The 26297-nt window shown below is 45.6% G+C and overlaps 1 protein-coding gene across 4 annotated transcripts; it reads right to left on the bottom strand.

The window, feature by feature from the left end:
• Positions 1–1066: 1066 nt before the first annotated feature.
• Positions 1067–25695, bottom strand: VEGFB (vascular endothelial growth factor B). 4 transcript variants are annotated; one of them, XM_083164143.1, is made up of 9 exons: positions 25593–25695; positions 23479–23600; positions 17769–17808; positions 12423–12619; positions 10601–10674; positions 7653–7688; positions 4225–4308; positions 3641–3763; positions 1067–1753 (listed from the first exon to the last, which is right to left on the bottom strand). In XM_083164143.1, exons 2-9 carry the CDS (start codon positions 23542–23544, stop codon positions 1732–1734), a joined length of 642 nt encoding a protein of 213 aa, XP_083020269.1. In that variant the 5' UTR covers positions 23545–23600; positions 25593–25695; the 3' UTR covers positions 1067–1731. The 4 variants fall into 4 exon arrangements, with proteins under 4 accessions (XP_083020269.1, XP_083020270.1, XP_083020268.1 ...); XM_083164144.1 differs by lacking the exon at positions 25593–25695 and adding an exon at positions 23865–24254; XM_083164142.1 differs by lacking the exon at positions 25593–25695 and having other exon boundaries at positions 23479–23770.
• Positions 25696–26297: the final 602 nt, after the last annotated feature.

The raw sequence follows: 26297 nt of genomic DNA, 5'->3' as shown, positions 1-26297 counted from the left end.
GTGGACGCTCGCACCCAGTGAATGCACATGTGCAGTAAGAAAGCATTGCGCACCGATTGCAACGGTGTGCATGGTCCAGAAAAAGGTCCTAAATGATCCAGCTGATATGTCCTTACGATTTGGCCAGAAACTACATACAGTACTTGTCCTAGAGCGTTCTAGTGTGCACCCACCTTAAGCTGTCCCATAAACACTGCTACTTTTTAATACTTTTGGAATAACATTTAATGAAATCAAATGTAATGGAGCCATTATCCTTTCCTCCCACTGCTCTTAGACCAACTTGTTCATTCTAGACCATAATGTTTTATATTCATATGAGCACATTTAGTATGTCCAATATGTAACTTACAGCAATTCATTATGTGGAAAAACAGAGGAATTAAACATTTAGGTTAAAATAAAATCTTATTAATAGGTGCCTTAACGGAATGCTTATATATATATTTGGTACTTGTGTACTAGCACAGCGCCCATCGCATCGCAGACCATAAGGCATACGATGGTATGCGATGCGATGTTGCGCGATGGCAGGCGATGTTATACAATTTTAAATTGTATACCATCGCATTGTATGGCATTGTATGCTATTATATCGCATATACAATGGTATGCGATTTAAAATTGTATAAGCACCCTAATGGGTTTTTCAATGTTAAAAGTGCCCCCTATAAGATAAATAAACGTCATGGGTGGTTACTATGTTAAAAGCACCCCCAACGGCACCCCCACTATCAACGCCAACCCGAAGCGTGGCGATCGCAGCGAGCCCGCGAGGGGCGGCAGTACGCATCCTCCGACCTTTTCATACCCCCACTATCCACGCCAGCGTGGAGTTGATTTCATATAGTGTGGCGAGCGCAGCGAGCCACCGAGCCCGAAGCGTGGCGAGCGGACGCGGAAAACATGTAAAGTAATACGTGTCCGCTCGCCACGCTTCGGGCTCGGTGGCTCGCTGCGCTCGCCACACTATATAAATTCTACGCCACACCGACGTGGATAGTGGGGGTATGAAAAGGTCGGAGGACGCATACTGCCGCCCCTCGCGGGCTCACTGCGCTCGCCACGCTTCGGGTTGGCGTTCATAGTGGGGGTGGTTGGAGGTGCATTTAACATTGTAAGCCCCCATTAGGGTGCTTATACAATTAAAAATCGTATAGGGGGCTTATACAATTTAAAATCGCATCGCATCACTGTGCATCGGGTGTATGGCATGTGATGCGATGCGATATTATGTCGTACGACTTAATATCTTGGGCGCCGTGATAATACACAAGTACCATATATTTTATTTAAGTTGCCAAAAATATACAGTATATATATATATTTTATTTATTTTTTGGTCATGACCTGATGTCACAGCTGTAACATGTTCTAGAAAAGAAATTATTGATGGCATGGGAACAGTGTACACAAAAGATGCAGTCATAGCTTACACCTGTCACATCACAGCCTGAGCGATTCACAGTAGTCACTGACTGAATACATTCTGATATACTTGGCACCAAGTCTTCCTTTGATACGTCACCCAATGTGACTAAGTGTACCATGGAGTGGAGGCCGCCACGTCTACACTCTTCTATAACCGTTATATTCAGGAGTGGATTTTCTCCAGCCACTTTTCTGGTGTTACCAGTGAGGAGCCAAGGACTGCCGCAGAATGGTGCAGAGTCTGTCACGTATGAATAATGAACCATTGGAAGTGAGCTCATTCTCTTTTTCAGGAGACTGTCAGCTTCTTGGCTTTTCACACCTGTAGGAAGATGAGTGGATATGTGTTACTGTAATGGTGATGTGTTAGTTACAGTCACATAGAATTTAGCACTTGTATAACTCTTGGCAGTAGCGCACGCAGGGGGGGGGGGGGTGTTCTGAGTACCCAGAAACCCCCCCAGGAGTCTAAGGAACCTAGGCTGAAAGGTGAGGGTCCCCTCTTTCTATGGGTACAAGAATTACAAGATATCTGACTTCAAAGCAGTGGTCCCATCCAAGCCTGTTAATTGCTCTTCTCAGTCAGATATTTCAGGTTCTGTCTGAGTTAGAGTTTTTCTGAGGGTATATTCCAAAAGCTGGGACTCTCCCTCTTTGATGGACACTAGTAGCTTGTCTCTACTATTCACAAAACCAGAGATATCAGCCTTCCAGCAGCTGGTTACTGCTCCAGCTCCACACACCTGGTATGTAGTATTATATTCTCATTGGCAGATTGCTCTGCCTCCTGAACTCTGATCCCCTAGTCCATAATACCATTTGGTAGGTGGGATTCTCTCATTTTTAATACCAATTAAAATCTAAGAAATCTTTTTCCGGGAACTGGAGATATCTGCAGTCAAGCAAGCTGTCCTCCCACCAGAAAATTATGAATAATAAGCCCACTCCACTATACACCCCTCCTCTGCATATTAAACATCCCCTACCACCCTGGAAGTTATGTATCAGGGCCCCTTCATTCAGCCCAATGTCCCCTTCTCCCACCTCATCTCCCACCATCTGTGCAGTAAAGGGGTAATTAGTGGAAATTACTGATCCAGGCTCTACATGCTGAGCGGTTGATATAATACCCCCTACCACCCACGGGACATCAAAGCTTCCCCCACCCCTACCGCTGGAGGATCGGTAGGGGCCCCAATACATTGCTATGCCCAGGGGTCTACACTGCTGTTGCTGCCCCTGTGTGTGTGTATGTGTGTGTATGTATATATATATATATATATAGAAAAAGCATGCTCCTGAGGACGGTGATACAGCATCGAAACGGCCGTCGGGCATCAGTGACCCTTGCAGTGGACCACCATGTTATTCTTATGGATGTGGTAATTACCATGTATTTGGACTCTGTAACAACTCTTTTGCATTTTTTGCATTGGTGTGTCCACTTGCCTTTGATGGAATTTATCTTTGAAATATAAAAGTTTTTTGGACACTTTCATCCACTGTGCTGGCTTCTAACTTTTTTCTATCTACATTTTATGTGGCTACAGCATGGTACCGTTGATCAGAGTTGAGTGTGCATACTGCTTCTGCTACTTATATATATATATACATACATACATACATACATACATACATACATTTGGTCTATCTATAATACTTTAACTGACCCGGCATATACTGGGTCACCTAAGTGTCCATCTCCGGAAACCCCCTTCTGAAAATCCTGCGTTTGCCCCTGCTTGGGACCACGTATACCATGCGATGACCCTCTGAAACTATCCCATCACTTAATAGTCTGCATCTATTTTGGCCTCCAAAACCTAATGTCCCGGCAAAATATACCCATTTGCTTTTCAACACTTGGATATATGCTGAAGGGGAAATTGACAGAAGCTGATGCACAGTAACATGCGCTGTTATTCATAGCAGCCAATCAGAGCCTGTCTAAAACCATAAGCAGATCATATCATATATATATGGGGTCCTCCGGATATCCATGGCCATATATCAAGTAGTAGGCCCCAGCGATAAGCGCTGCTGCGCACTCCCGCATCATCGCCGGGAAAGCCGTTCATCTGCTGGTAATACCTGGGCACAGTCGCCCAGTGCGTATGAACCTTAACACTCCACAATGGTACATTTTCCTCATAGTTTCTCTATCGAGCAACATATGGTGGGGCAGAGAGGAGGCAGAGTCTGATGTCACCTGCAGCGCTCCTTATTAAGCATCAGCCCTCGTTCATTGCACATTTTCTCAGTCCGGTGGCAGACACATTTGCAGGTTTTAGGGTTTAATGTCCTTCGTCGGTCACAAGGTGGACACCTAGACCTGAGGTGGTGGAGAAGACAAAAAAACATGATTATACCAGAGGGGTCTTTTTTAACATAGAATTCAAATTATACAGGGTGTCATGTATGTCACATCAATAGCATGTCAGAGTCTACATCACACTACTGGTTTCAGTTGTTCACTATAGTTCCGTCTTATGTACAGTATAGTGTAAAATAGTATGGCTTCTTGTCTCCAGAACCTTCCCCTTTGGTCAGTACCGTGTGTCAGCCCATGATCTGCCCACCTCTACTAGCATGTAACATGTCCTTCATCGTCCTTCCAGCCAGTGGTGGATTTCTCCCTAGGCATATGAGGCATGGGGAAGCTGCACTGAATGTTTTCTTGCATTAGCATTAGTGCCCTGCTAAGCCAGTGCCCTGCTAAAATGGAGGTGGTAAAAATGTTGTGCCTAGGGGCGGCCTGACCCCTCAATTTGTCTTCTGCTTCCAGTGACAAACCTGTTGTTCTTAGAGGTTCTTATCCCTTTCTTCCCCTTTCGTCTTCTTTTCTTTGTTTTTTTATCTCCTGAAGCAGAGGAGAGTCTGCGACAGAGAAAACAGTAAAAGGGAAGAAATTAATTTATGAAGGGCAGAAGGTAGTACAATTAAATAAGTATAGAAAAAAATAATCTGGAATATTGAAGAAAACTAAGGGCAGATTTAACCCCTTTGGTGGTATGCCCAGAAATTTTCCGTGCTGAATTGCGCTGCCAGCGTAGGTTCTCCTGGAAAACTTCTGTGCATGCAACCGGGATGTAGGTGTGTTTCAGCTGTACATTCAGCAGTGCACCATCTGGCAGCACCACATGCAAGGCAACCTCCCCCCCCCCCCTGTGTCATGTCCCCCCCCCCATGGTCGCTCACCTCCTCCCGTTGCCCCGCCTGCTCAAACACCACTGCCCCTGCCTATTCCACCCCCACCAATCGCCTGAACATCCCCAAGCACCCGCAACGGACACAGCAGCAAGGGAGCAGGGGCAGACACAGGAGAGAAGCGGCACCTATTCAGTGGTGAGTATTTCAGGGGCAGAACAAACATGCACTGGGAGACTCCCTGCAGAAGCCTATGAGCTTCTTGCCGCAGCACTGTGTGAGCGATCCATCACAGATCCCTCCTAGCATGCCCCAGTGCCGGAGCTGCCTCCCAAGGGACAGCTCTTAATGCAAGAGCTGTCCCTTGTGTTAATAATTGCATATGTTAGAGCATATGCAATTATTAAGAATGTGAAGCCCAGGGATGTGCGGCGATGTAGGGCGGTGGATGTTAGAGCATCCCACCCTGTTTCTGTACTTTCCTCTTAATTAATGACTGCCATCATCTATTTTAAACAGGGTAATGGTTAAGAAAGTCCAGGAATACAGCATTTTGTCCCTCCTGGAGAGGGTCATTTTGGGAGGTATGGATTAGAGCAGCCACCTTGTTACATGCTGGCCGCTTATAAGCAACAATTTGGGTTGGAGCAACAATACAACTGCATCCATCATGCTTTGTGTGGTAATCAGGAAATAGGAATCCACACAGGGAATTAGCAAAGTCTTCTGTTGCAGGTGGAGCTGATTAGGAAATGTAGAATAAAGGGCCTAATTCAGACAAATATGTTCTCAAAATGTGCAAAACCATGTGCACTGCAGGTGGGGCAGATGTAACATGCAGAGAGAGAGAGTTAGATTTGGGAGTGTCCTTTTGTTTTTGTGCAGGGTAAATAATGTCTGCTTTATTTTTACCCTGCTATTTAGATTCCAGTTTGAACACACCCCACCCACCCCAAAGTCTCTGAGCACCTCTTACATCTGCCCCACCTGCTGTAAAACATGGTTTCCCCATTTTGAGAACAAATTTGTGCTGCAAATTAGGGCCAAAGTGCCTGATTCAAACCTGTTTGCTAGGCTCACAGCCTAGAATACAGTTAAGCAACCCCCCCATCCTTTCGTGGATAAAAGTAATGCTGCTTTCCCACTGCCTACACGAGTAATGACCCGTTTTTTTTAAACGGGTCTTTAAACGGGTAAGAGCCATAAAGACCCTTTCCCACTGCAGCTTTTAAACGGTAAATTACCGTTTAAAAGCTGTTTTTGTCACATTCACACCCGTTTAAAAACCAGTTTAAGCAGTGTAAAGATGGGGGGGGGGGGATTTAAAAAAAATGGGCTGGGGTCCCCCCACTGCCGTAACCAGCACCAGGCTGAAAGAGCCGGGGCTGGTAATAAAAAATCAGGAAACCCGGCAAATAGGGGTTCCCTGATTTTTTAAAACCAGCCCCAGGCTCCAGGTCCGGGGCTGGTTTCCAAAATGCGGGGGACAAAACGAGTAGGGGTCCCCGTATTTTAAGAACCAGCCCCAGGCCAAACCAGCCAGCAGGGTAATGCCACAGCCGGGGGACACATGATATAAGTTCCCGCGGCCAAAGCATCACCCTACTGACCAGTCAGCCTGGCCAGGGGCCCTGGGGGAGTGGGGACCCCCCAATGAAGGGGTCCCCCCCTCCAGGACTTACCTGACCAGGCTGAAGCCTGGTGCTGTCCCCGATGCCCCTGTGTGGTGGGCATCGGGGTGATTAAAGTGTAAAAAAAATAGAATAAACTATTGTCTAATACTGAAGAACTATGAGTCCCAGCAAGCCTCCCCCGCAAGCTGGGACTTGGAGAACCACAAGTCCCAGCCTGCGGGGCATTAAAGGGCCCGTTGGAACTTGTAGTTCCACAGTAAAAGAAATAGTACAATAAACACACTGACACACGTGAAAAATAAAAGTTTAATACATCCACAGCCCACACATACTGATACTTACCAATCTTGAGCCCGTAGGTAGCCCTCGGTCCTGGTCCGGGGGTCCGGCGTCCTGGTCCGGGGGTCCAGGGGTCCGGGGACAGCACCAGGCTTCAGCCTGGTCAGGTAAGTCCTGGAGGGGGGGGGACCCCTTCATTGGGGGGGTCCCCACTCCCCCAGGGCCCCTGGCCAGGCTGACTGGTCAGTAGGGTGATGCTTTGGCCGCGGGAACTTATATCATAAGTGTCCCCCGGCTGTGGCATTACCCTGCTGGAGGGTTTGGCCTGGGGCTGGTTCTTAAAATACGGGGGACCCCTACTCATTTTGTCCCCCGTATTTTGGGAACCAGCCCCGGACCTGGAGCCTGGGGCTGGTTGTAATAAATCAGGGAACACCTATTTGTCGGGTTTCCTGATTTTTTTAATACCAGCCCCAGATCCTTCAGCCTGGTGCTGGTTACGGCAGTGGGGGGGGACCCCATGCCGTTTTTTTTTTAACGGGTAAAAGGGCTTCCCCTTTCCCACTGCCAAAAAAATGACTTTTAAGCGGGTAAAACACTGCTTTTTACCCGTTTAAAAAAACACGGTATTTTTAAACGGGTACAGCAACCTGGAGCTTTCCCACTGCAGCTGTACCCGTTTAAAAAGCCTAAAAAAACGGCAAATTACCGTGTAAAGGCTGCAGTGGGAAAGGGGCATTAGTCTATACTTAAAGTCTATGCCAAAAAGGGGGCGGGTGCTGACGTCATGTGCCCCATGCTGGCATCGCCACGCCTGCGTTTCCAGGTGAACTCCCATTTATTTGGATGCCCACAAAATGCTGGGTGATACACTGCTGCCGCCCCCTACCTGCCTGTGGACTTCCATGCCCGGAGCGAGCGGCTCTGTGGGTGTGTGAGTTTTGTGCATGTGCAGACCCCAAATTCGGATCCAAATGAACGAGCCTTAATTGGCCCCAATGTACGGGGCTCTGTACTCTCACAACCCCTTGTTATAGCATTGCTATATAGAATTTTATGTTAATCTTAAAAAAATTTGATGTAATTTGATATAGGTGAACAAACAAAAGCAGAAAAAATAAAAAAATGATATAAAGCAATAATTAATGCTGGTTGCTGCACCTGATCGGCTTCAATGTTGTCGCATTGACATGGGGCCTGCAATGCAGGAAATGGGTAAGTCAAAATGGGAAAATGCAATTGCATGCAATATTTATTTCATATATATATTGATCCTGATACTAGGCTCCACCCAGCGTCAAAGTAATTTTCAGAGTGCTATGGCTCATAAAAATGGGAAAATACAACATGGTTATTTAGAAAGCCAACATATATTTTCAAAAAGTTTTCATGGCTCCATGACTGTTGCTATGAAGGGATGTTTGGAATCTACACTATTTTTCCACTGATAAGTACCACCCCTTCTTTCTGCTTGTTATATATAACGTGTTATACTTGTTCTGTTTTGCACTTTTATGCAATTCAAATTTTTATACTTTTTATAAATAGATGTTGCTGGCTCTGCATCACTATCTCCCTAAAATGGTTGTTTAGATGTGGTTCTCAGCCTCGGTCCTCAGGGACCCCCAACGGTACACGTTTTCCAGGTCACCTCACAGATACACAGGTGCACTAATTACTCACTGGCACATTTTAAAAGATCACAGGTGGACGTAATTATTTCACCCGTGATTCTGTGTGGAGACCTGGAAAACGTGCACTGTTGGGGGTCCCTGAGGACTGAGGTTGAGAACCACTGGTTTAGACCATAAACTTAAAATAATGTTTCTTTTTTAATTGATTAAATCAGCACAGATTTATATAAGCATAGGCCAAAGAGCAGTCTCATTCTAAAGGTGTCCATACACGTTACTATTATTGTATACAATATTGTACACAATATCGCATCTCATCGCATCTCGGTTTTGCGATGAGATGAGATCTAGTACAAAAAGTTATGTGCTGCACATACAAACGACGCTTTCGCTCTGGCCATGCCCCCAACAAGTAGCCGCCCATGTGGCTCTGCCCCCTCCCCACCCCTTTTCACTCCCGACGTTGTGTTAGTACATATATGGTAGCATTGCGGCGGCTGTATATTAATACATTCCGCCCTCTGTCTGGGCAGTAATTATATGATCGCAGACATCTGCAAATTTGCACAGCAGCAATCAGGTCTGAATAAGGCCCTTGTGGCAACAGTTTGTGGAAGGCCCTTTTCTATTCCAACATGATTGTGCCCCAGTGTGCAAAGCATTTACTATAAACACATGGGGGTGATTCAGATTGGTTTGCAAACTCCTTTAATGGACAAAAACATGTTGCACTGCACGTGGGGCTGATGTAACATGTACAGAGAGAGTTACATTTAGGTGAGTTATTTTGTTTCTGTGTAGAGTAATTACTGTACACTGCAATTTAGATTTCAGTCTGAACACACCTCACCCAAATCTAACACGTTACTGCCCCACCTGCAGTGCAGCATGGTTTTGCCCATTAGAGAGATTTTGCTTTTGCAAGCCAACCTGAATTAGACCCCTGGTTTTATGGAACTTGACTGGTCCACACAGAGCCCTGACCTCAACCCCATTGGGATGAACTGAGCTACAAAAAGGGGACCAACTCCATATTAAAGTATATGTATTGGACTACAAAGTCATTGCAGTCCCTGTTGGTGTAATGGTAAGGCATCCGAATACTTTTGTCCATACAGTGTACCATGAAATATTTTTATGTTTATTATTTATTAACAATTTCTAATACAGCGCAGCAGATTCCGTTTTACAATAGGAGACAGTGATACAAGAAACCGGGTATTTACAGTCAAAGGTATGAGCTTACAATCCAGCGGCGTAACTATAGCACCGCAGCCCCCGCCACCGCGGGGGGGGCGCTGTGCATGTTGGGGCGCTGGGGGCTGCGGTGCTATAGTTACACCCCCCCCCCCCAATCCCCCGCAGACTTACCTATCTCGCTGGTCCCAGCGGCTCCGTTCTTCTGCTGAGGACCACCACAAAATGGCCGCCCCCATATAGCATACAGTTCTCTGAAACTGTCTGCTGTATGGGGGCGGCCATTTTGTGGTGGTCCTCAGCAGAAGAAGAACGTAGCCGCCGGGACCAGCGCGATAGGTAAGGCTGCAGGGGATTGGGGGGGGGGGGGGTTTGCATGGGCGGCGGGGGATTGGGGGGGAGGGAAGGGGGGTTTGCATGGGCGGCGGGGGATTGGGGGTGCTTGGCGGGGCAGCGGCGGGGGGCGCCCCCCCCCCCTAACGGCGGGGGGGCGCCCAAAACTTAGTTACGCCACTGTTACAATCTATAGTTGGTAACTGTTGTTGTTCTTGTAGCTTGGTATAGGTGATATAATAGGGAAACATAGAAACTTGTCAGGTGTAAGGCTGGGTACACACTTGGCCGATGGATAGGCGGTCTAGCTGACATTCAATGTATGATGCAGCAGACCTATAATGAGGTTGGCACTTCTGCCGTACACACAGGCGCTGTTTGTGTGTGTGTGTATAGGGTATGAGCCATAGGCTCAACCCAATTAAGGTCTTAAAAAGGTCGACATGGCTCAATGGACAAAAGGCTGACCCAAGCAATAGGTCCACATGAAAAAGGTCCACATGATGTTTCACGTTTTTGGTGTCTATATGTTGACTTATGTCAACAAGGGCACCATATCAGTGTACTGCGTCCCCTCGCTTCAGACATGGTTCCGCACTACGCTCGGCACACTATTCTATTCTCTATATGTCCATGTGGATAGTAAAGTATAATAAAAAACACCTGTTGTGGAAAAAAAAAAACTAGAAAACATAAGCCGGTCGACTTAATTTGTGTCATCCCATCAACCGCATATATTTACATATTTACATTTGTATTTCGCATATTGATTACCCAGCATAGGAAGACCCAAAACATTTATAACAATATGTTTGGAATGTGAGTAAATGCCACCATATTATTATATTATAATTATAGGTATTCTAATACCTTGTCAAGGTGTTTTAAGGTAGACTGTCACCCCATGTCTAGTTTTAGAAATGACCCATATTGTGTATTCCTTACCTGCATTCACACTTCATGTGCTGAGTAACAGAGATTTCGGTCAGCTCCGCTTTGGGCAATTTTTTCTTATAAACCTGAAAAATAAGAATTACATTCTCTTGTTTGAGTGTTTGTATTTGTGTCCTGTTTGGTGTTGTTATGCAAGTCCTAGCCCTAAGGGTGTTATACAGTAACTAATATTCACATACCCAATATAGAAAACAAGTGCTGACTGCTCAGGGCCCAAAGCAATAGAAAATGCTGATCTTTCTATTTTGGTGAGCCCTCCTTTTCTAATCAATCCATGATTTATGATCCCTATGTTTGCTGTGTTATTCTTCCAAGTTCCATCAATGTCGCCACAATAGACCAAATATATGGGATATGGGCCTGATTCAGATCAATGAGCAGAGATGTGGAAAGCTTATTCTGCAATTTCCACACTTCTGCACATGTGTGTGTGCGTCTAGCAAAGCAGGTGGGTCGATGCCTGCTAGGGGTTGGAGGCTGACGTCACATGGCATAAAATCCCCCCACCTTGATGGTTAATTATGTCAAATACCCCCCCCCATTGTTAACGCAACGCCACGATCAACGTCAACCCGAAGCGTGGCGAGCGCATACCCCCACTATCCCGTCAGCGTGGAGTTGATTTTATATAGTGTGGCGAGTGCAGCGAGCCACCGAGCCCGAAGCATAGCGAGCGGACGCGTAATACGTCTGAAGTAATGAATATCGCTTGCCACACTATATAAAATCAACTCCACGCCGACATGGATAGTGGGGGTATGAAAAGGTCGGAGGACGCGTACCGCCGCCGCTCGCCACGCTTCGGGTTGATCGTGGCGTAGCGTTAACAATGGGGTGGCATACAATGAAAAATGCGGTCTGGGGGGCATTTAACATTGGTTCCAATATAAAAAGGGGGTCGGTCGGGTCGATCAAATCGCATGCGATTTGGTTGCATGAGATGCGATCGACCCAATTTCATACAATCAAAATCGGTGGCGCCGTGCTAGGAAACAAGTACCCACGGTTCTACTGTCTTACCAAGTATACTCCAAATCCATCACATTCCACCGACATGCAAACACACATAAAACATAAAAAGTAGAAAAAGCAAAACACGCCAATGATAAGCATGTGTGCTGACTTATACAGTAATGTCCTCCTCTGCAATATAACAGGGATTGGGTACAAAATCCCAGCAGTGAGGATCCTGATGTCAAGATACCAACCTCAGTATTTTAACTGTATCCCCCGAGGTGGCTGCAGTGCTAACCACACAGTGCAGGGGAAACCGCATAGCACATATACTGTAAACATTTGCTGATCAGTGGCGGTTCCAGAGGTAAGGCTGCACCACAGACCAAAATTGTGGCTCCCGTATTTGAATTTTGGAATGTGTTGCAGTCACACCTCTGGAGCCTCCACTGGTTGTGTTGTATTTAATATTTGAGGGCTAGTTACCCTGGGGATCGAAAGTGCTGGACTCAGCATAAGGCATCACACACTCCTCCTAAGCAAGTCTGGTAATCTAGCCAATAGCAGTCTGGAGATGGGCCTAGGAGAAGTGTATGGAGCCGTATGCCGAGTCCCAGGTGCTGCTTGGAAACAAGCTAGCACATATTTAAGTATATCATAACATGCAATACGTGAAAAGGGCCTCAGCCACCGCTTCCGAACCCTATTCCTAACCTCACTCTCCTGAAGCCTAACCCAAACCACCCACTCCTGCAGCTTAACCATCACCACGTGCCTAATACCAGTACTTACCACCGAGTTTCATAGAGATTCTGACTATAACAAGTGTGCAAAATGAAAATGTTGATATCAAAATCACCTGCATGTGGATGCTGCCGGTCTCCAAAGGAAAGCAACCCTGTGTTTCATCCAGGCAGCAGCCTGCGCAACGTTGGACCAACACACATGACGGCAGGAAGAAGTAGTCTGAGAACTGCGGAAACTCTGTTAGAAGATTAAGAAGGACCCAACGAGGCTGGCACTTACTGCGGTTATAAATGTCATCCCAGGAGCTGCCTGCAACACACAGCACCACATGGTTATTATTTCACATGGGCAAGTATTCCCGTGACCAGATAAACGATGACATTTATAGTGTGGATGGATTGTGGTAGTAAAGTTTTATGTAGGGAGATAGACTGATGGCTCTTAGCTAAAGAGAATGTAAAGTTATCCTAAATTCTGAAATGAGAACACATACTGAAGACTTGTTATACCGCATTTCCACTGACTAGAAAATCCCGGGATTTTGCACTTAAACGCGCGCCAACACAGGATTTTTGTCAGTGGAAACCCGGGTTTTCATGAGCAGGCAGAGGAGCCTGGCCATTGTGAAGGTTCCTCCCGCTGCCCTCCTGTTTGCTGCCCATCTTCTGATGACAGGTCGCCCACCCGTCACTGACCCCCCCCCCCCCCCCCCGAATCCCCTGCTGCCCTGGTTTCCTGAGTTTTCCTTCTCAATGGAAAAGAAGACAACCTGGGAAAAACCCAGGAAAACAGGACTGTGGAATCGGGGACATGGGAAGGAGTTCCACCAAAATCCTGGGTCAATATCCCGTATGTGTGGCCCAGAATTTTGGTGGAAAAAGAGTATTTGAGGATTCTATTTCATAATGGTCTAACTTTGTAGTTCCCAAACTTGGGGGGGTTATTCAGACCTAATTGCTGGGCTGTAAATTCGAAGTCCGTGTCAATTTATTGATCGACTACGCATGCATACAGATTGTGGTGCACATGCGCGCGGCCATCTGGTGATAAAATCAGCATCTTTTTTTATTCACAAACCATTCGCAACTTTACTGACAGGAAGCCTGCCATTTGGGAGTGCATGAGACGTCCGCTCCAGCCCCTGGATATTTGCAATATTTTGCAAGCCTTTCTCTTGCACAGGACAGGATTTCACTCTGGCACAGCAGTGGTTATCTGATTGCAGGGTCCTGCAAACTATCAGAGTAGCGATCAGGTCTGAATAATCCCCTTGGTCCTTAAGGGACCATAGCAGTCCAGTCCATACACATGTTTAGGCAGAGGGGACTTATGACCTTCTTCACAGATAGGTGCAGTATACACAGCAGCTGTCTCTGAATGCCAACGCAGATCATTTCTATACTATGAGCCAGATGGCAGTGGTGTGGCTTCTCCTGACTTTTAGCACAGACCTTGGGCTGCAGACATTGGTACGGAGAGCACAGGGAGCTGAACTGAGAAAGATCATAGAGAGGCAGGTTCGGATTAAGGGGGGGCACAGGGGGTCAGTACTGTTCCATATGCCATCACGAATGGAGTGTAAACTGGTAGGACATACACATACTGCCCTTGTTAGCAGTCCTACTTAAAGCCAATGACATTGTGGCTTTTTTATTATTCTGTTAAATTGGCTTTTAATTAAGCAGGTGGGCGTCCATTACTGTTGTTCCTATGGATGCCCTTAACCCTAAATCTGCCCTTGATCCCAGGAGCTACATCCCCTTGTTTGTAATGGAATTCCCCCAAAGACTTAAGGTGCCCACACATTTTTGGGCCGATTGGCCGATTTTTGATAAATCGGCCGATATATCGGGCGATATTTACCGAAAACGGTCAAAAATCGGCCGATGCTCGCTCCCGTGGATCTTTTGCTAAATCTTCTGATCCTACGTGCTGCACAAAAGATCAGAAGATTTAACAAAAAATCCATAGGAACGCACACGGGATCTTAAGAAAAATCTTTGGTAAAGATGTGCGCTTGCCTGAAATCTTTTGTCCAGATCGGACAAAAGATTTGAAGGATAATTTATGCGCACATCTTAAGATCGCAGATCTTTCTAGTGTGTGGGCACCTTAACTGGTTCCCATATTATCCTTCTATACTGACAGGCAGATTACCTCAGGTAAGCAACCTGACTAACTTTGCAGATTTGTTTAGATGCTGACTGCTCATCTTACTTCTGTTAACAGCATTTCAGCCATCTCTGTTGCAGTGGGACTGCGACTGTTTGTTTCTCATTGTCACAATCAAGACTGCACTGCCCAGCCCCTATAGCTGGAGACAGTGGCGTAAGTTCATGTCAATTGCCCGGAGGCAAGATAAATATCAGTAATTGCTTCTTGTGTAAAAGGTAATGAATCCTAATACAGGGTTTGACGTCTATGGTCCCCAAGGGGGAATCAGCCACAGAAGCGATATCAACGGCTTTCAAGCAACTGATTCAAACTTGTAGAGGTGTCCCCTTGGGAGCAGGAGTCCAGCAGCAGTTGACTCCATTGCCTCCCAGAGTTACACCTGTGGCTGGAGTGATGGGGGTTCATTCAATCACTGCTCCTCTCAATAGTGTGCACAGAAGCTAAAGATTTACAGGAAGGGGAGAGGAATGGCCACACCCACTGCCTCAAGATGCAGACCTCTAACATTGGGGCAGATGTATTAATCCTGGTGAAGAGATAACGTGGAAGGAGATAACGCACCAGCCAATCAACTCCCAACTTTCATTTTAGAACACAGTGAATTGGCTGGCGATTTATCTCCTTCCACTTTATCTCTAATTTATCTCATCTCCAGGCTTAATACATCTGCCCCATTGGGACATATGCACAAAGATAACCCTTTCACACGGTGGTGTAACTGGTGCCTCTCCCCATAATTTTGTTTACCCTAAATGCTTATTTCCAAGGTTGTCATACTCATAGACAGGAGTTACATGCTCATTACCATAGGTTTCATGCTCTTTGCCAGAGGATACATTCTCATTGTTAGGGCTTTTATGCTCATTGCCAGTGGTTTCTTAGTCATTGACAGTGGATTTTTGCTTGTTACCGAGGGGTTACAGGGCAATATATATTTTTTTTCCCATGTAGACAGGCACTCCCAGAAATAGATAAACTTAAGGTCCCCATACACTTGTCCGATTTGGGCTGATTTAATCGGCTTGAATGGGATATGTTTGACACCTGCTGCAGGTTCAATCTGTTGGATTGTACCCATCAGTGACACATCGTGGGTGCTTTTAGCACCTGTGATGTGTCGGTCCGATCCGTAGGTGTGTGCCAGCAGTGTAGCACAGACCTCGCTGCTTGCCTCATGGTCCCCGCTGCCTGCCCCTGCCACTGCTGCAGCTCCCTGGGGGATATTACATGCAACAAATTGCATGCAATTTATTGCATGTAAAAATGGCACATCGAGTGCCAAATCGTAAGGGAGCCTCCCGGGGAGCTGCAGGTGGCTCCCAAGAGCAAACTGGTTTGTCTTGTCCTTAGGACAAGTCGGACTAGTGTATGGGGGCCTTTACACTGGTGCCCTCACTGCTTGGGAAAGCTAAATATACGATGCAGTGGTGTGGCACTGAGTTGGTAAGAATAAAGCATACTTTATGTTCATACTTATGAACTGTATGTTCTGGGTACTTGTGTAATATCACGGCGCCCATCCCATCACATCACATCACATACCACTAATTAAGGTATGCGATGGGACCCGATTTAATCCTTTCCCCGGGCTTGAGTATACAATTTTAATATCGCGTTGCATCGCATGCTATTATAATGGCATGCGATGGAACGCGATCATGCCCGATTTGGGCATATTCCCATGTTAAATGCCCCCCCACACCCAATTTTTAATTGTATACCCACCCTGATGGGTAATGACTATGTTAAATGCCCCCCCATTGTTAACGCCACCCCGCTATCAACGCCAACCCGAAGCGAGGTGAGCATAGCGAGCCCTCGAGGGGCGGCGGTACGTGTCCTCCGACCTTTTCATACCCCCACTATCCACGTCGGGGTGGAGTTGATTTCATATAGTGTGGCGAGCGCAGCGAGCCACCGAGCCCGAAGCGTGGCGAGCGGACGCAAAATATATGTGAAGTCATCCGTGTCCCCTCGCGGGGCTTGATACGCTCCCCGCGCTTCGGGCTAGGTGGCTCGCTGCGCTCGCCACACTATATAAACTCAACTCCACGCCGACGTGGATAGTAGGGGTATGAAAAGGTCGGAGGACGCGTACCGCCGCCCCTCGCAGGCTCTCTGCGCTCGCCGCGCTTCGGGTTGGCATTGATAGTGGGGTGGCGTTAACAATGGGGGGGGGGGGGGCATTTAACATAGTCATTACCCATCAGGGTGGGTGTACAATCAAAAATCGGGTCGGGGGGGGGTGTATTTAACATAGGAATCAGGCATATGGGTGCCTGTACAATTAAAAATCGGGTCGCATCGCATGCGATCACATTGCATGCGATGTTTGGGCTGTACAATGCCCTACGATGGAAAATGTGGGCGCTGTTATAATATACAAGTACCATGTTCTGTATACACAGTATTGTCGTGCTTATTCTTGCCAATTGAGTTCCGCACCTGCATCGTCTCTCTCTATATCTATCTATCTATCTATCTATCTATCTAGTATGTCACTACCCAAATCTGTACAATTTGGGCTTATTTCATTGATCCCAACGGATTGGGCCAAGAAATTGGCCCAAATGGGATGTGTTTGATGTCTCCGTCAGGTCCGATGCCCGGGCCCGTGCGCATTGGAAATGAGCTGAAGGTCGGGCGTGCTGCCCATCCGACTTCCAACTCACCCCCCTCCCAGCAAAAGGGAGCGAGGTTGCATGCGATGTATCGCATGTGACCTGCTACCCGGGAAGGTCCCAGGCGGCTTAGGGTAGTCGGATGGCCATACACTGCAGCCATACATAGCAGTGGTGTATGGCCACCTTAATAAACCATTTCCTATACATTCCTGTGACAACAGAACAAATCACTGTGGAAAACAACCCAGGCGGACAGGAAATACTCAAGTCATCATTTTGCCTCATGAAGACATACAGTATTGTACGAGCGCTAGAAAGACCTTTATTTCCACCTAATATCTGTCTCTATCTGCCAGAGATAACAGTATGTGACAGATGATTGTTTTATCGTCATTAACGTGACAGATGGTGGTGTATCACAGTACCAGATAGCTGGAAGTGTTAAAGTGACAGCAGTGTGTGTGTCATAGTGACAGATATCTGTGTATATTACATGACAGATAAGTGGAAACAGAAATAACAATGGTTCTCCTGCCCAATGATTGCTACCAATGACGATTTATTTCCAACACCCTTATTTCAACCGTTACTGTAAGGTATAATAAAAATAAAATTCTGACGGATGTATGTTATTAAACAGAAAGTAATGTATATAATACCTTCTAATTTCTGGGCCTGAGGCGTTTGAGACACTGAGAGCTGCAAAAGAGGAAATGCAATAGGGTTCTTATTAGGTTAAATCCGACACTTTAGAACATAATACAATAATACACATATAATTACTCTGTCACCCTTCTCATGCGTTTATTTATCCTGTCATTGTCTGTCTCTTAAGTGGCCTCTTTATACCCTCTCAACCCTCACCTTCCCCCACAGTCTCTTCCCTGTATCTGATACCCTTTTCTCTATAAACAACACAGGACTTTTCCCCTATTACAGATATGATCTTAACACATAGTAGCCAGACTGTCTGCAAAAATATCACTTTGTACACAACAAATCTGCCCTCTGATCCATCACTGGGAATCTGTGGTGCGTGGACGCAGTGATCACTGATCATGTTGTAGTGACATTAAAGACTGAAGTGATTTACTCATGAGGTCCAATCACAACAAGTCACAGCAGCAACGTGAATGTGTAAATGGATTATTAATGAACTATTCAGAGATGTAAGAGAGAGATTATTATACAATGCCATCGTATATTCTTGGAGTCAGCTCATCAGCGTATAATAAGTTATGATTTATTACAAACTTTCAGCTTTCTTTGCTGTGATAATTCTCCATGAATGTTGTGATGTGAACATTAAAAATATAGCACATATATACAGTATGTATGTGTGTGTGTGTGTGTGTGTATATGTATATGTATATATATGTATATATATATATATTATATATATATATATATCTATACCGTATATATTCAATTAGTAGTAGTAGGATTGTTCATGTGGCTTCCGCTTGTGTTGTAAGCCTGCAGCTAAAGCCGTGTACACACGGGACTCGCAATATTAGTAACAACAACGTGACAACACAAATGCTGTGTATTCAATTTACAATATTGTATTTCTTTTAATTAATGACTGGCCGGTTGTTGTTGTTACTAATATTGCAAATGAATGTGAGTCATACTCACAATTTTTATACATCCAGTTCCAGTAGTGCTGCTTATATTGTGTGTTGTTTTTTTTCTGGCTTGCTATCAGAACAATGGAGTATCCCTTATTTAGCAGCAAGTTTGGATTAACAGATTTGCTCTTTGTTACTTCTTGTTTAAATTTGGATCTAATAATGTAAAGCAATTACATAAAAATATAATCTATTTCACCTGAACTCCCCCCCCCCCCCCCCCTACGTGTCTGTCCTCCCCTTCCTCTCATTCACTCTTTCCTTTGCTCCTCTTTAGCTTTATATGTTTGTCTACCTCTTTGTTTGTAATACCCCCAACACTTATTGTTTTATAATATAGGTCTCCATTCTCAGATTGGTAGTTGATAGAAGTACCACTTGCTCTGATGGAAGTGTACAATGTGATACCTTAATATACTGTCTGTATTTGTATAATGTTTCTTCCTTGGAGATCTAATAAAAATTTATTATAAAAAAAAAAATATATATATATAATCTAAATTATTGGTACTAATTATTGGTGTAATAGCACGGCCCCGTTACATAGTTAGTGTAGCGTCCCTGTCAGAACCAGCGTAGTGTTCGCGCAGCCAGCGTAGTCAGTCAGAAGTAGCTTAGTGTTCCTGCGGCCGCTTCGCGTAGTTAGAGTGGTCAGCGTCCCTGTCAGAAGTAGCGTAGAAGTAGAGATCTAACTAAAGGGTGCTATCTGGGAGGAACACCCTTCCTGACGGCACCAGGCCAAGGACAGGGAGTGTGACCCAGTCACAGACACCAGATACAGATGGACCGGGGTGCCACCAAACAAAACACACCAAAGTAAAGACTGGATACACAATAACATACGGTACCCCAAAACAGGCATATACCCACAACCGTGGGCCTCTCCGCACCTGGGAGAGCCGGATCAAAAGTAGACACAAAGTAACAAAGAAAACAGAGCAGTTTGCCCACAGTAATAAAGAAGAGGCGTAGGGTTCCTCCGCTTCAGGGAGACGGACAGGGTTAAGGGAGGCGGCGGGGAGAGCGGGGAGGCTGTGGGGACCCCGGGTGAATGCCTGCAGGGACCCGGGGGAAGCGCCGCCGAAAGGGGACGCGCGCGCATCTCGTGCGAGCGCGTCCCCTTTCGCAGAGCAGATGGCGGCTGCCGGGGGATGGCGGCTGGCGATTCTGCCTCCATCCCCTGCAAAGACAAGGCCGGCTCCATCTGTGTGTGTGTGTGTGTGTGTGTGTGTATATATATGTATATGTATATGTATGTGTGTGTATATATATATATATATATATATATATATATATATATATGTAGAGATCACAGGTGGGCACTCCTAAATAAGAGTCCCGCTGCCAGGCACATAAATGTTCATAATAACAAGCACTTACCCCCCACGACATGAAGAATTGGAGCCGGCACACGGAGTGAATGAAGTGATGATTTAATGCAAAAGCATCATGTAGACGGTAACAACTGTAATCAGGGGTGAAAACGGCCAGTGAGCAGTTGAAACAGCTGTCAGGTATTACAGCTGTTACTGTCTACATGATGCTTTTGCATTAATCATCACTTCATTCATTCACTCTGTGTTCCGGCTCCAATTCTTCAAGTCGTGGGGGGTAAGTGCTTGTTCTACACAAATATCAGCATGAAAATTTTAGCAAAGGATGGCTCTTGCCGTAAGAGCCGTCCTTTGCTATGAGAGGACTTCTGTTGAACAATGACATTGATTGTAGGGATGTAGCAAGGAAATACAGTATATCACATGGGCAAAATCAAAATTCATCCTACTCCTTACCCATCATTATAGCCTTTCATGTGTGATTCAAGTATATCGTTCTATTGTGTTCCCTATTTTTTTATTTATTTTTTTACTTTTATGGCAAAGAAGATTAATTTGATAAATAACACAATAGTGGAGAAGATATATTAGTACAGCAAACATAGCATGTGTTTGAAAAGTGAATGCAGACTCTACACATGGAAATTGGTACATACAAGTATCACATTAAGATACCTCCATACTTTCATATGTGGGCTTCATTGAAAGTTGGGCGCATCCCAGTGGGTCTACAGCCAGGGAGCCCCAGGGGGCAGGATGGCCTTGCTCTTCACCGCCGACACATTGCCTTTACTGCTGGCCTTCCCTCCTGGGGCACCATGCTGCTGCTGTGGGGGCTCTGAGCTATGGGGGGGGGGCGGCAGTGAGCCGCAGGGAGAGGGGACCGAAGGGTGGAGGATCACGTGGTGGCCCAGCCGGCATGTGCTGCAATGACAGGAGGAGGTTACTGCCGGCTGGTTAGGATCACGCACACCAGCCAGCACCGCTCGGCAACAAGGCGCGGAGAGCTCTCACTGAGCAAGCGCAGGTTCGTGCTGCCTGACATCCACACAGCGTGATTCACACAGTGCTCTCCAAGACAGATGTTACTTGCACCACTGCCGGCACCTTACAAACTACCGACGCCCAGAGCTTGAGCTCCACCGGCACCATCCTCGCTACGCCTCTGATAAAGAAAGGAATATGGCAGCTTGCCAGAACTTTATAAATAAATAAAGAACAGAACCAGACTCCACTGGAGCACTTACGTGACCTGAACTGGACACCCAGCTGCACCAGATGGAGAAATTCAGGCTGAGAAGGCGCGACCCGGCCGGGCGGACATGAAGTTTCTGGAGCTGGCGCCGCCGGGCGGAAGAACCCGGGCTTTCAGGGCACCGGGACTCACCAACGTCAGCGCTGCTGACACCTGCATGGTCTAGCTACGATAGCAGACGCAAGGCCACCATGGTTTGGGTCGCAGCAAATGCATGTGACGTCCCAGTGTTTTATGCTATGCATTATATTATATTTTGAGCCTGTTTGTGTCATCACTGGCATCACACCAATCCAACACTGCATCCCAAAGCCGCTTCACTGCCTGTTAAGACCCCATTACACTACTGTGATTTGGTTTCACCCATTTCTGAGGGAATGGGCCAAGAAATCATCTCCCAAATCGGTTCATGTGATGTCATTGTACCGGAGTCGGAGGTCAGCCCGGCATGCAGGTCCGACCTCGGACCATCCTCCCGACGACAAGGAACAGGGGTTGCATGTGAAAGGACCGCATGTGAAGGTCCCAGGCAGCTCGCGAGGAATTGGCCATACACTGCTTTCCAGAATGCAACTACAGTTTCAGTGCACTATTCTGCTAGCTATCCTGAATTAGACCCCATATTCACACATTACGCATTAGGCAAATTCATACTGTACACATAGAGCTGGGAAAACGGTTGCCAAATTATCCAGCAATGGGGTGTAATTTAGGGTGATTCTGCCGAGGTAAACCAATGTCTGTGCCAATGATAGCACTAAAAGGCTCAAAATATTATATAACGCATTGCATAAAATAGTGCTGACATGCAGTGAAGATACTTGATCCAGATCTCACCAATGCCTCAGCCACTGATCAGATAGGGTTATTTGCTGCGTGTTTGGCAAGAAAACAAGAAGGCATTGCTCCTGGCTTTTATCCAGCGATGGCGGCAAGCAAGAAAACTCATGGAAGACCGTTCTAAAAAAGGGGATTTGTGCAACAAGAACTTGCTGTCCTGCACAATTTCCGGCCCCTTTAAAACAACAATGCTAGAAAAGTACAAGTGGCCTTGATAACCCTACTGTTTGCACATTATAAATTAACTACTCCAGGCAACACCTCACACTGCAGCACAATCCCTTGTTGGTACATGTTGACTGATGACCTCCTAGTATTTTTTCAGTATAAAAAACGTTTTTTTTTCTTTGGCTACACGTAACATAGAACACATTGAGCTAAAATACCCAACAAGGCAGCACAACACTGCAAACCATGTGATCATGCACAAGGTGGTTGTGATTATACGTAGAGGAATCCGGGGCAAATTTATTAAGATAAGTGAAATGATCAAGTGTCTGGTTTTTATCCGTGGCAAATCAGCTCCTAACTGAAGTTACAGGTTTGGTTTGAAAATGAAAGGTAGGAGCTGATTGGCCAGTGATAAAAACCAGACACTTTATCCCTTCACCGAGCTTAATAAATCTTCCCCTCAGACACCGAGAAGCCAGTGGACTTTTCCTCCACAGAGGGGTAAATTGAGTCTTCTATATCCAAAATTCTAGGGACCAGGAGTATTTTGGATATCAGATTGTTCCATACTTTTGAACATTGGAAAACCATAATGAGATATCCTGGGGATGGAACCCAAGTCTAAATCTAAATAAGATATACATTTATGTTTTATTTTTATATACACCTTATAGGCAAAAGCCTGAATTATTTAAATATTTTTGCATATTAAACCATTTTTGTGTACACTGCAGCAGTTAGAAGAAATCCCAGTATGCGCACGGTATGTTTCGGAATTCTGGATACGGGACACTTAAGACCAGTTGTACTAAGCTTGAAAAGTGATAAAATGGAGAGTGATAAACCACCAGCCAATCAGCTCCTACCTGCCATGTCACAGGCTGTGTTTGAAAAAAAAAAAAAAAAGATAGGCGCTTATGGGTTGGTGGTTTATCACTCTCCATTTTATCACTTTTCAAGCTTAGTACATCTGGCCCTTAGCCTCTATTACTATATATTAACCCCTATAATTTTCTGTATAACTCATTTCTAAGCTACTCAATTAGCCCAGGAGATGTCTCCCTCTGATCCCTATATACAATGCATCTAATCTCATTTCTCGCTCCATCTGACCACTGGCAGTGAGTATAAAACTTACCGGAGTCAGGATGCAGTGCAGGAAAACCGATAGCCACATGAGAGAACTGGCAAGCACACAGTCCATCTTGCAGAGGAGATAGCCAGGGTTCTAGGGGCTGTCCTTTGAAGCCAATCCTAAATCTTACAAGGCAATTGTTGAGGTTGGGCAGAGAGAGGTTTTAATATGCAGATTCATTCACATGCAGAGTCTTGAATAGAGAGAAGGTAAGAGGGAGGACAGAAGAGATGAGGGAGGAGGGTGAGACTGACTCTCAGAGAGGGAAACAGGGAAATAGTTATTTAGTTCCAAAGGGTTACCGCTATCCAACCACCCCCAGCCTAAGTAAACTTTCACAAAGCAAACAGAACATTCTTTTCCCAAAATAAAAAAAAAGTCAAATTTACCAGGATTTGCTTGTGTCAATGAAGAATGTGTGTGAATTGACCCTGTCTCCTTTATTTGATGCCTCTCTCATTATGTTCCCTTCTGTCTCCTGTATCTTCCACTTATCCTCCCCTTCTGCCTCTATTCTCCCTTCTGTCTCTGTACTATCTGATGATTTGTACTACAGTATGCAGGTTACCAGGGACCCTGACTCTTCACACAGAAAGGTAGGAGAGATACTGTATACAGATAAGCTGAGAATGGGGGTGGGTGTGAGAGAATCCACAGGTTATAGACAGAGATGAGAGAGAGGGATGATAGGTGTTGGTGTAGAGGATGATGGGCAGGGAGAGCGGGGCACCTACAGCCTGTCCCTGTGTGTGTGTGTGTGTGTGTATGTATGTGTTGTTATGTAAACAGGGTTACTCCTAGTATACACCTCTCACTGTATTTGTTTGTGGATCATTGTATGAGACCTGTCTGACTCATATTCATTGTATGTGTGGAAGTCTGTGGGTACAACAACTTTAACTTGTGTGATTTGGTTTTCATATAGTGCCACACTGCATGTGTATATATGTGTGTGTGTGTGTGTGTATATATATATATATATATATATATATATATATATATATAGTATACTGTTCATTCTTACAGTTTGTATACCATATAGGGGAACTAAGCATTTATCCACTGGACTGGCCATAATCATGCTATCACGATTATGACCAATCACCAGTGGATAAATGCTCAGTTCCTTTTTTTGGGGGGGGGGGGGGGGGGGGGGGGGGGGAGCTAATTGGGTACCGGACTTGATTCAGATCTGATTGCTGCTGTGAGAACTTGCAGAGGTCTCTGGTCAGATAGCTGCTGCACAGAGTGAAATCTTGCCGCATGCAAGTCTGCAAATGATCTGCTAATGTATCCCTGAGCTGCAAATCCATTCGCAACTCACTCATTATCAAATGACTTTCCCTGGACACGCATGCATTTTTCTGACAGAAAATGTGCGGTTAACAGCAACTTCCTATCAGTCGAACTGATGGGTGATTGTGAATAGATTAATCACGTTTGATGCATATACGGGCTGCAATCCAGGTGCATGCTCATTCGTTAATAATTGATCAGCTTATGAATTCAAACAACAGCGATCAGGTCTGAATAACCCCCTTAGTCCTATTTAAAATGCTACTTGTGAGACATGTAATAAAATCTGCGCACAGATGGTAATAAGGTAAAATGAAGTAGTTGGATAAATTGGCGGTCAGTGCCTGCAAATCCCCCCCAGCTTACGGTCCTGATTGTGTCATGATTTTCCTTGAACTCCCTGGAAGTTCTGGACTCACGATCTGGTGCAATTTTAACAGACGATGTGCCAATGATGCATCGTACGATCCAGCTGCCACATACGATCGATCATATCATGATCGAACATATGCATCACAGTGTCCATCAAATGACGTGGGTCGTACCATCCATCGAACGACTGATCGCATGTGCAAAAACCCACTCACGATCTGCACCCAATCACGACTGATCATATGTGCAGCACATATGATCTGAGGAATGACCTCTCGACCCGCATGACTGTGCATTGTACCTAAATACCTCAGGATGTGCACCAAAAAAAAACACAATGCATCACACTAACTATAAAAATCGTGCATTCGGGTCTGAGATTGTTCTGATGTATGGCCAGTTTAAGAAGCACTCATGTTCATATACATCTGCACATGTATCATTCTTACCAGCTTCTAGTTCTTTCCCTCTGGGAGAGTTCCCAGCTGGGAGATACAGTTGGACACTTTGAGAGGTTTCGGCCGACACTCTTGTCAGCAGCCGCTGCAGGGACAATATTGTGCCCACATCGCAGCCTTTTCACTAGTAAGTGGGCAGGATGTAGGAGGGGTTGACTTTTTCCAACAACTCAAGAGTTCCCTGGGTGTTTCAGAGAGTAGACAAGTATGACCTGTATACAAAAATGTGTGTGTATACATCATATTAGTATTTTTATGTATAATGGGCCTAATTCAGACCTGATTGCTGCAGTGCAATTTAGCAGCGCCCTTCAATCACCCTGCGATTAAATAGCCACTGCCCAGTCAAAGTGAAATCCCACCCAGTGTAAGCCTGTGAATTGCTTAGCACAGCTTGCTTAAGTAGCTGGATAAGCGATTAGCTGCTATTTCATTCACAACCCAATGACTATCAAATGATTTTCCAGTGTGTGCAGTTTGTGCGTAGCCCAGGACTTACTTGGAGGCTGCGATAACAGCAGTCAGATCGGAGACAGAGCTGATGTCACACGACTTCCCCTCAAATGCCTCCGCATCCCTGATTGCAATATGTTGCAGTATAATTAGAGGTGGATACAGCTAGGGATGGCCATCGTTGCCATTGCCATCGATGGTTACCATAGATGCCAATTCTGCAACTGGCCATCGATAGTGCTA

The sequence above is a fragment of the Crinia signifera genome, chromosome 11 (genome assembly GCF_055691185.1).
Source record: "Crinia signifera chromosome 11, ASM5569118v1, whole genome shotgun sequence".
Lineage (NCBI taxonomy): Eukaryota > Metazoa > Chordata > Amphibia > Anura > Myobatrachidae > Crinia > Crinia signifera.
This window is presented reverse-complemented; position numbering and strand designations above follow the sequence as displayed.